This window comes from Physcomitrium patens, chromosome 23, assembly GCF_059467195.1.
Source record: "Physcomitrium patens ecotype Gransden chromosome 23, ASM5946719v1, whole genome shotgun sequence".
NCBI lineage: Eukaryota > Viridiplantae > Streptophyta > Bryopsida > Funariales > Funariaceae > Physcomitrium > Physcomitrium patens.
Window position 1 is genome coordinate 11,100,248 of NC_143432.1, and position 10,997 is coordinate 11,111,244.

The following is a 10,997-nucleotide window of genomic DNA, read 5'->3' on the forward strand; positions in this document are numbered from 1 at the left end:
AGCAACACAGCAAACAAAAAATGCCCTCAAATCTTGCAACAATGAGTGTACATTGAAATTTCGAAATTCAGCAAGAAAAAGCAACTAAAACTGAGTACGCACGTCTCTGTGCTTCTACAACACTTTTCTCATAAACCCTATCTCAAATGATAATGAGATTTTTCATCCATGTAGAGGACTGGATGAATACACTTAATAAAAAAGTAATTCTATCAATTGACTTATGTGTCAGTTGGAAGGATCAATGAACTATGAGTGTTCAGATTTTGTACTCGGTTTTGTTTGTCACTGTATATCTACAAAACTTTTTTTTTTCTATCAAATTTCTTAGATAGAGTAATCTTTTACTTTCTTACTAAAAATATTTGTGACTCTATAAAAACTTAAGTTAAAAATATTTCATTTAAGTTATAAGATTATTTTTTAAAATCATTTTATCTTTGTATCTTCTTAGTCAAAAATTGTTGGTGTCTATTGTAGAAGTATGCATAGTTGATACAACATAAATATCAATTTTCTTAATTCTTCTTATATTTTGGTATAATATTCTTTATTTTTATAAATATTTTATGAGTATAAAAAAAATTAAAAATCATAATTTTAATTTTTAATTAAAAATTAAAAATTAATATTATTTTTATATTCTTCTCTTTGTATATATGTATTAAAACTATTCTAAAATTATATAAAATTTGAAGTTTTACCAATTGGAAGAATGTTTAAATTCTTACAATCTACAAACAATAAAAAATCTAAAAAATAAATAAAATAAAAAAATAAATAAGAGGTAGTTTATATTAAATGAAGAATATTAAATTATATTAGTTAAAGCCAAGAGTTAGTCCATTACAAAAATGATATCTTTGGGCTTCTTAAATAGACTAACTGGCAACCATTTATTGAAGATTTTAACCAAGTCTTTTATCAAAGAAGCTACAACCCTTGTCAAAATAGATTTTATCGACTTAATTTTATTCTACTTAATTTTATTCTACTTAATTCTACTTACTTCCATTACATACTTGTGATACAAGCAAAGAAATTTTGCTTTATTTTATTTTATTTTTAAGAATAAATATTAATATTAACTATATTTTATAAAATATTAAATATTAAGTAGAAATAAAAAAAAATCCACAAACAATAAATTTTAAAAATGTAATACGATATAAAAACCAAAAATCTAAAAAATATCTAATATGTTTGATGTAACATTTTATTTGTGTCACATTGGTAGACATCAACAAATAGCATGGAATGTCATATAAGAACAACATTGGACTAACTTTAAGTCTTAAAAATGTCCTCAAAGTCCTCAAAGATAGCCAAGCTTATGCAATTGAAGAAAAAAAAAAAAAAAAAAAAAAAAAAAAAAACCATTTGTACAACATTTGTGAATATTTACAATCTTTCACACAGCACATTCTCCTTCATATTACTAGAATTTCAACAATACTTCCATCTATTTTTACACTCATTAATATGAAAATACTAACACTATTGAAGCAAATTTCACTAGTATATCCACCGTACTCATTATCACATGTACTGATGTAGTGTAAAAATGCAAGCGGTTGAAAAAAGTGTCAAAGCATCTATAGTATTCTTAGTGTCGTGTTTGGGAAAGTAGACTCATAATCTGAACTCTAAGGACAAGATTTCACTCAACCTCTTCACAAGATTCCCTCGATAGCTACCGCGCAGCCAACGGATCACCTAATCTCGTGATGCTCGTTGCAGTTCAGGCACTGGCTGCCTAGAAAGAAGCTAAATGTACACACACACACACACACAAGTCAACTACACCGTCTTATCTCACGACTGTCAAACACAGAATCACCTCTTTTGTCCAAACCATTCGACACGAATGCGAGTATTTCGGTATCTACTCTGCTTTGACCAGGGTTACTTCTTCTACACCCATTTCAATTTAGACTTGGAGTGATTAAAGTGCATTTGATCATTCTAAGTAACCTTTATGCTTGCCAATCATGCTGATGAACACGTAGAAACAAGCTTCGAATAAGTATTTTACAGGCTGCCTCCGGTTCTCGTTTGGGTCTAGCAGCTGATATCATAAGCACCGAGGAGTCTTCAGCAACAAGGTTGATAGTTGATCTCTGAGCCCAGATGGCGACCATAGCTCACCATGTAGGAACTTCGACTGGGTGCTCTCTCTTTTGTCCAACAGGTGGTTCTTATGATATCTAGGCATGGTGCAAAAAACTCTTCTGATTTCAAATGGCGGTATGATGGTGTATCAAAATATGGGATGCAGTAGAATGCCGCAATACCTGTTGAAAATGTATTGAAAAATGGGACTATCTGAGGGTTGATATCTCAATTCACATGAAAAGTGGATTATCGCCGCTCATCCACAATCGACGAACTGCCAGCTCCAGTGGCTTTAAAAGCATCGTCGCAGTTCCTCAGATGTATCATGTTGCTAATCCTCGAATTCTCAGGATGTAGCATAACTAGTCTAATATCCATGGGCCCCACGTGGAGACTTGCGACAAATAGTGCCCTGGAGTCCACGCTTGACCTCCTCCGACCTAAATTGGGCTGAATGAGCTCTCACGTTTTGCATCGATATCTGCGCAGGTGTTCATTCGCCACAGCTGCTACAAAGCTGGTGCTTCTCTCAAGCATTCTGACTTCCACTTGTTGACTACTTTTCCATTATAGAGGATAAAATTTCAATCCAAGTTTCGATCTAGGCTGTCGCCCACAAGTCCACTTGCGCTTAGGCTCTAGATGTCATTGCACGGTCATTTATCACGGTCACTGTTAAAAACTCAAAAATCCAAGGCATGGAGTTTGGAGAATATGGGTAGATAAGCACGATGGAATGGGGAAGTTGACTTTCACTGCAACCTGGTATTTGCACAGATCAAGTCAGAAGATCGAGAGTAATCCATCGTTGAATCCAAAACGAACTGACCTAATCACTCGTCGTGGACATGAATGTTTCATTCAAATATAAACCGCAGTTGGATTCAAAGGATGAGCACTCACACCCTCAAATATACGGATGTCAGAAGTATACGAAGTGTCTGCAGGCTGCAGTACTCCGCTTTTCCCCTCAAACTCCAACACTAATTGTGCCTCCCATCGATATTTTTCGAACATCTTCACGCTGCCCAAAGCCGTCAAAAGTCAACGCAAACAAAATACTCAACAGGCTTATCTGGAAAAAAAAAAAGTTATTATAATGCAGGGCAGATTCAAAAGTCCACAGTCATCGAAATCTATGAAATCCTACAACCCCGAAATCCACGTCAGGGGATCCGTAAGTCAACCAGCTGCAGGAGTCCCACCGAACAAGTCAGATGTCCAGGCTCTTCTGCCTTATGAATATGAGCTCAATCAATGCCCAGCAACTCATCAGTCACCGCCGTCACCATTCCAGCCTTCTGCTTCGCCTCTGCGTGAACTGCGAGTGAGCTCCATCATCTTCCTCACTGATTCCAAAGTCTTCAGCGACCTCAGAGTCGCGACAGCTTGTCTCTGGGGCTGGTGTATCTTGTGGTTGAGGACATTAATGAGCAGAGGAATTGCTTTTGAATCGTCTCACAGAGCCATTAAAAGGTAAGCATTGGAACCCCTTCTGTGTCGAAGTTGATTCTCTTGTGTCCATTGCAAACCTAGAACTAAAGTTTGAGATCGAATTGGACCGTTCTCTGCATGTTTGGGCCTTCTATTGTTGTATCTTTCAGTGTAACACTTTACTATTGTGTAACTGTAGTTACTGTCTTACCTGTTTGTATTCCACCTGGTGTGAGTCTCGTGGAAGGTTTTGAGCAATTGCTGCACAATGTAAGCCGGACGCTGTGACCCATAGCCTGGATTATTGTTTACTGTCACATTTCGATTAACATCAGTAGATTTTGTAACCTCGCATTGTGACGTCGTGGGTTGCGTATATCTTTAAATCCCTTTCTATTAACCTATTAAATCCCACAAGAGTTATCGATGACGGCTACTGCAGCATTGCATGCGTTGCCTCGGTTTCTGCCCACACAAAAGTATACTCTAAGTATTGTGGGTCACTCTTGTTGCAGGATGATGTCGCAGGCTATGGCATTCCCAGTGAAGCTGGCAATGCTGCTCGCACTCGTGAACGTCGCAGCAGGTGCTGTGACCGTCAATCAGGCCATCGAAAATGGCGCTTCCGGCGACATATTGTGCAAGTGCACATCTGCAGTCTCCCAAAGGGAAGTCGCCCCAGCGCAGGAATTGAAGCCCGGTGGCATTCTGAAGTTTTCTTTCGCCAGCTCGCTCGAAGACCCCGTCGTCACATGCGAATTCTCATCAAAAACCATAGCCGATTTGCTGGTCATTAAAAAAGTCGACATATGGGACTACTTGAAATCTGGGTTTTCGGACTCTCCCCAGATGGCCTGCCTCAGCACTGGATGCGCCTGGAAAGCTGAAGAGAAGGGCATCTCTTACCAATCAAAAGATGGTGGCTTCGTGCTTTACATTCTATGGGCCGATATTCTTCCTACGATGCCTGCTTAATTCTAATATGAGGGAGAAAGTGCTTCTGGTGTTGTGCTAGATTGACTTGAATCAAGCTGATGGAATGCAGCGTCCAAGGCAGGCCCGGAATAAAATGTCGATGGGTGGCAGGGCACGGTTCAGTCAGTGCTTGTCAATGACCTAACCTGTGCCTACATTGTGCTATTTTCAGAATTAGAGTAGCTTGTCGGCTTGCATGTATACGTCTTTCATTAGTTAGGTTTTTTATATTCGCGACTTGATTTGCAACGCTTATAATGTTGATGTGTCAACATTAATAAAAGTCGGAAGCATTGCACTCTGCAGTTTATGTGCTTGAGATGGTCAGTGTTGCCTTCCTGGTTGATTGATTAGATGATGTATAATGGCCCCTTTCAATCAACTTGTTAGGTTGTGAAAGGAACATGTATGTGGCCTTGTATGGAGTTTGGGCATCGTGAAATTCTTTCAAGTGGAATACAGTGCAGAAGATGGCTTTGTCGTTGACTACAGCGCTTGATCGATCTCCGCCACCTTAACTTGGAAAACATCACCTTCGTCCTTCACTCTTCTTCAAACAAATCATAGGTGTTGTCCAGATGCACTTAAGATTCAAGGCGCATAGGGGCATGAGTTCATGCGCATGATACTGAATGGAACCAGTGCGAAGTTTGTGCGTGTACAGCAGTGTTGCAGCCCTAAAATTCAGCAAATCGAAATAGTGTTTGTCTAACAGACAAATCAAATCTTACAGATCGTATTATTTAAACCTCAGAAATATCAAAGAGGACTTTGGATAAGACACATTCTTTTCACTATTTGCCTTGCTACCCTGAAACCTTATGCAATAGCAGAACTGAAAATAGTAGTTGATAGATGTGAATGTTTCAAACTGGGTACACATTAAACTTCAAAAGATTTCTCATGTTTTGTCATAAAGTTTTGCATTTGAGTAAAAGGTGGGGTTGAAGGACTAACAACTTATTTCTAAGCTAGACGATGACAGTAATAATTAAAACATGATCGGGGGTTGTACACCATTAATATATTAAACTCCTAAAATTTGCAACACAAATACGTATAAATGAATAATGCACATAAGCATTGATGCTAAAAACCAACCCATGACTTTGCAACTCCAAAAACATAAAATTTACTTAAAGCTAATAAAAGCTCTGCATATTTATCTTGAATCACTGCCCCTGAAGAAACGAACAGACTTGTTTCTCCGCAACAGGTTGTTCTGGTTACTGCAAACGTGAGGTTGGCGTACTATATAAATTTGATCACCAACAATCTCGTCATATTCGTCTTGGTTTCGATGCCAAGTCCAAAGCAGGTGCGTGCTGTTCACCACCTGCTTACACAACAGAGAAGTATGAGACACTGATTGAACTACTTCATCGAATTTTGGAGATATTGCCCAAGCGTTCGACCCCTGATCACTAGCTCTAGAACTGCCAAAAACGATTATTCCCAATTTCACCAAAACAATAGATCGTCTTGATTGCAAACCTTCCAAGTGAGCATACAAACACCAAGCACGAAAAGCACAAACAATGTAGAAAAGAGAATAATGCTCGAATTCAAATATAACCTCTATGATGCCATGACCGAAGCTGCTGTCACGCCAGGCACTCCAGACGGGTTGCTTGTCCCAGCAAAACTTGCCGTTGGTGAAATTAAAGCCACAGTAGCCACTGAGATACGAAAAACCCTTGTCTGGGGTCGTCAACGGATCAGGACATGCACCATCGTCATCTGCATGGATTAATTCCAATTTTTCACCGTTGCCACCATCGCCGACTGTGATATACACTGGAGCACAAGGGTCGTACTTGTAATCGTAAACTCGATTGATTCGTTCATAAGCATGCACCTGCAGCATAAAGGGCATGTTCAAACCTCACTACGTAGCTGTAGCACAATTAAACGATCAAACAAAAAATAAATACCATATACAAGTTACAGCAAATCAAAAGCCTAATTATATCTTTGAAGGTAATAGCCCTATCGTGATGTGGTGCTCAATGACTTTGAAAAGCCTGTACACAAACAGAACGGTTCAATTGCGCATACATGGCCATGGAACATGACGTCAACGCCGTATTTGTACAAAAGATCCTCCATCGATTGTCGAAAACATTCTACTTCTCGATAATGAGCGCGGTAGCTATTATACCACGGAGCGTGTGTGGTTGCAATGATCCATGGAGTAACAGTCCGATCGACATTTGCAAGATCTTCCTGTAGCCAACGGTATTGCTCGCCTATTTTCCACACACACCACACATGACATTCAACTCATAATATTCTCTTTCACAATTCGTAAGGCAACTGACAACGTACCCAAAGCAGAAACATATCAATGAAATACATGACAGTCTTCAGACAAGACAGCCTTAGAAGCGGTATCACAACCTCAAAGTCGTATCCCTTATATCCCCAGCTTATGAACTGATTATTCAAAGAATTGGAGAAAAACTTACTGGACTTATTGTAATCTGCGTAGGATCCAATCATGACAAAATGGATGCCACCTGCGTTGAAAGAGTAGTACATGTTGGTACCCGATTTACTCTCTGATTGAGGAACCGCAAACCTGGCCTTGTATGCCACAAAGCTTTCGCCGTTGATTTGTGATTCGACCTCATGATTGCCTTCTATGACCATAAAAGGCACCCTCGATGCTAACGGCTCAACCAGTCTGCTCAAGCACAACAATAGATTAGATCAAAGAAAAAGAATCTCCTAAAATACACACGGTGAGAAAGCGTGAAACATACCAAAACAGCATCGTATGTGAATATGATGTTTACGTAAATGTTCACACCTCTGCCACATGTCCCAGCGAGGTTGGTAGGTCTCATGTATAGGAGTATCTTTCCCAAAAGCTTGGCCATAACTACTCGAGCCAGTTCCATTAGTAATGTACAAGTTTGCATATGACATGTCGCCCACCATTAGAATAAGATCTGGATTGTTCTCGGCTACGTGATCAACAGTTGAAGTGGAATTATACGTTAGTCCAAGATCTCCGATGATAGCAATGCGCTTTGGATAATTGGCAGGTCCAGTTGCTGGCAAAGTTGTGAATGAATGTTCACCGCTCATGGCAGATAATGTCGGATCCCCACACTTATAGTAGTATTTTGTGTTTGGTTTAAGTCCTGAGCAATGTACAAACAAAGTAGGTTTCAGTTAACGCTGAAAAAAAAAACTCAAAATAGCTAATTCTCAACCCATGAAGCATATCAGAAAATTGCGTACAAGTTCCGCTCTTAAGGAGCGTGTTAATCGATGGATTTCCCAGCAACTATATCGAAAGGTACAAGTCCTTTCCTCACAATTAACGTTAATAACACTACATAACGCATTCTCTGATAAGCTAGCTTGGACGCTCAAAGTCTCTGAAAGAATGAAGCCAATTACCGGTGATGCGGACGTGGTGAATAATGCCCGATGTATAATTGAGCACATTGTCGAAGGGGTAGAGCTGACTGTAAACCTCAGAGATTCCACTTGCGGACATTGTATACTTTTCAGACGCAGTACCATACTGCACAACACTCTTAACACTGGTCGGGTCCAAGGGCGTAACTTTCGGACCCATTTGCCAATCCCCTGCAACGTCGAAACTATGTTAGCTACATTGTACTTGGTGCAAAGAGAAAGAACGTAACCAGACTTGGAGGATCTAATCCTGCGCTTTATGTTTACCCTCGAGGGTTGTCCATCAGTGGAAAAGGTAGCATGCTTTGTCAAGATCCATTCCCAATGGTTCATTAAATTCTAAGATTACGTAACTATCCTGTGTAAAATGATGTTCAGCGTAGAATTTCCGGGATGCTTGAAATAAATTCCCTAGCAAAGCTTCGTCCACAACCAGCCGACCCAACCAGAATAAGGACAGAAGACCTCGGTATCGTGCCTTCCAGTGGCAAAGAAAATTAGTTTAAGCGCCAATTCCAAGCGCATTCCACAAGACGTGTTCTCTACGAGCCCACTGTTGGTCATATGAACTCTCCCAAACCCGAAGGACTTAAGAATGGGAAAGAAAGATACAACGGATTTGGATGACTTACCAGAGACCCAAGACACCCACATAGCATCAGGTGTTGACAGAGCGAGAAATATCTGCTCTGGGTAAATAGCGGGGACGCGCTTCACAATTCGTGGGTCATATAGGGGCAAATCATCGCTCCCAGTGCGCAAATTGGTATCGAATTTCTTCGTGTACGGCTTGAAGGGCCCTTCCAATGTGGTCGGAATCCGTTTCGCCTCATCAGCAGCTCCGACAAAGCTCGCGAACAAAAGCACCAAAAACGAGGGCAACACCAATGCCCACCCCCTCGAGCACTCCATTACTACCAACAATCTCCACCCTCTCTCTTTCCAAACCACATAAGCTCCCTTCGCTGCCTCCCTACCCACAGCCCCTGTTCAGCCGACCAACACTCGGCAGCATCAAGCTCCGTCACAACTGACACAACATCCCCCCTCTCTCCAACAATCATCGCTCATTTCATACCACAATTCTCCAAAATGAGCAAGCAGAGGAACCTCTTCTATCCACATCCACCACTCTGACAAGGCAGCACGTTCGAAGCCACACTGCTCGTCATATCACACCCAGACCCTCCCACAAGAAAGCTTTTGCACGCCCAGCACTTCGAAATTTGTCGCACACCAACAAGAGCACTGAAAAGTCTCAATAGAATCCAGACCAAGACAAACCTTGCTTGTACCAAAGAGGCCCATGCGAAGCAAAGCTTAAAGCGTCACGATGCGGAGACAAACCCGAGCCACCTTCAAGCAAACCAACACTCCAAACCTTTGATAATACCTTACAGAATTCATTTAGAAAAGAAATCACAGAATCCACGAGATTCTTACCCTATGGTTACACCACTGCTTTCGAAATTAGAAAATGTCGCGATTCTCGATGTCGGTGCCGATGCAGCTTCGGCACACACACACACACACACACACTGACAGAGTAGAATCCACTGCCTGGTTTCATGCTCTACTACCATGACCCATCTCCGGAATCTCAAGCTTCAGGGCAAGCACACACATTGTTCACGCCCCAACTGACAATTTCAGCAAAGGGGCTCGAAACGAGATCCACCTTCGCATTGAGCGCCGCGGATTCGCCAACGTGTACCAGCAGACTTCACGTATCCGCTAGGAACGATTCCTCGTCGACGTTTTGCGTTCGTTCGATGAACAGATTCTTCGGCGAACTACTCTGGCCCTTCGTTTCATCACTTGACAGTTGCAGTTTGGTTTCTGTAAGGATAAAGTGAATTTTAAATTAAATTAAAAAGTAAACAAATACATATAGAATCATAGATTGAAGCTTGTGTTAAATGTTTCTGACATAGTGGTTTCAATTTTGAATGCCTTTCTAGACACAAGTAATAATTCTTGAAATTTCTTCATGTAATGGTACTTGTAAAGGTGATTATGAAAGTATTAATCATTTGGTCCACACCATGTTTTAAGTTTTGATAGTTGTGCATTATTTTTATAGATATTAATTTTTATATGATGGTTTCAACTATTTTTACTATGAAATTTTTATATGATGGTTTCAACTATTTCATAGTATACAACAGTCAATTAGTTTCTTCATTGTTTATTTATTTTCATATACTAAAGCAATTCTTTACTTCATCAAGCTTTTAAATGCCACTTTGGCTTAAAAAAAAGTATTTGGTTACATTGTTAAAATGATTCATTGGAGAGATCTCTCTGGTGTGGAGCTCACTTGTACATCTCTTATAGATTCTAAGGTAGTAGTCTTGAATCCATATAGATATATATATATATATATATATATATAGAGAAAGAGAGAGAGAGAGAGAGAGAGAGAGATTTATTTATTTATTTATTTTTGAGGGACTATTTTATCTAGACCTATAGTTCTAAAGGTGGACTATCTCTTTGACATTGACTTATGTCCAGCATATATTTGCTGCCCTAGGGCATTGGATCATACTATGAGGTACCTTGAGATCCATTGAGAACTTGGGTTTGAAAAGATCTTGCTATTGTAGGAAACATGATGTTAACAAGGTGTGTTTTCCTATACAAATCCTTTGACGCTTGGAATTTCAATAGAGTATTTTTTAAAGTATAATACCTTGAATTTGTTTCATGTGGTAGTGTGGTGTCTTAAGACTCTTCTTCTATTCTTGCATCATTTGTTTCAAGATTTCTTTTGTGAATGCACAAGTGTATAGATTGTATAGCTCTTTTTGAATGTTAGCCATTGGTCTCACTACAATGAAGATACTTGAAGGCCATATCAATGTTTGCAATGTAGAACTATTATGGACATACATTTTTATTTCAATATTTACATATATGATTAAATAGAAGTAGGTAATAGTAGGTTTATTTTATAATATTTTTTAAAAAAACTTTCTAATAACTTCTTAGACATTGCTTTGACTTTACATGTGTTTGTAGTTGATTGGTAAATTAAA

At 39.5% G+C, this 10,997-nt stretch overlaps 2 protein-coding genes across 3 annotated transcripts; one reads left to right on the forward strand and one right to left on the reverse strand.

Moving 5' to 3' along the window:
- The first annotated feature begins 3,214 nt into the window (after positions 1-3,214).
- Positions 3,215-4,829, forward strand: LOC112275838 (uncharacterized). The gene is made up of 2 exons (XM_024506516.2): positions 3,215-3,591; positions 4,065-4,829. Exons 1-2 carry the CDS (start codon positions 3,215-3,217, stop codon positions 4,522-4,524), a joined length of 837 nt encoding a protein of 278 aa, XP_024362284.1. The 3' UTR covers positions 4,525-4,829.
- A 577-nt stretch (positions 4,830-5,406) lies between these two features.
- On the reverse strand, positions 5,407-9,571 carry LOC112275952 (purple acid phosphatase 15). Of its 2 annotated transcripts, none has more exons than XM_024506773.3 (8): positions 9,400-9,571; positions 8,589-8,942; positions 7,936-8,127; positions 7,337-7,673; positions 6,993-7,210; positions 6,583-6,773; positions 6,101-6,382; positions 5,407-5,860 (listed from the first exon to the last, which is right to left on the reverse strand). In XM_024506773.3, the coding sequence occupies exons 2-8, from the start codon at positions 8,866-8,868 to the stop codon at positions 5,687-5,689; spliced, it is 1,674 nt and encodes a 557-aa protein (XP_024362541.1). In that variant the 5' UTR covers positions 8,869-8,942; positions 9,400-9,571; the 3' UTR covers positions 5,407-5,686. The 2 variants fall into 2 exon arrangements, with proteins under 2 accessions (XP_024362541.1, XP_090102935.1); XM_090246809.1 differs by lacking the exon at positions 9,400-9,571 and adding an exon at positions 9,241-9,307.
- Between the last annotated feature and the right edge of the window lie 1,426 nt (positions 9,572-10,997).

What these genes read in the sequence shown, in the direction of transcription:
- LOC112275952 (XM_024506773.3), bottom strand. Translation starts at nt 8,868, where the DNA reads ATGGAGTGCTCGAGGGGGTGGGCATTGGTGTTGCCCTCGTTTTTGGTG. An exon ending in GTGGGTGTCTTGGGTCTCTG is followed by an intron (nt 8,128 to 8,588) that starts GTAAGTCATCCA and finishes TCGACGTTGCAG; the next exon opens with GGGATTGGCAAATGGGTCCG. An exon ending in CGCTGGGACATGTGGCAGAG is followed by an intron (nt 7,211 to 7,336) that starts GTGTGAACATTT and finishes GTGCTTGAGCAG; the next exon opens with ACTGGTTGAGCCGTTAGCAT.
- LOC112275838 (XM_024506516.2), top strand. Translation starts at nt 3,215, where the DNA reads ATGCAGGGCAGATTCAAAAGTCCACAGTCATCGAAATCTATGAAATCC. An exon ending in TCTCACAGAGCCATTAAAAG is followed by an intron (nt 3,592 to 4,064) that starts GTAAGCATTGGA and finishes CTCTTGTTGCAG; the next exon opens with GATGATGTCGCAGGCTATGG.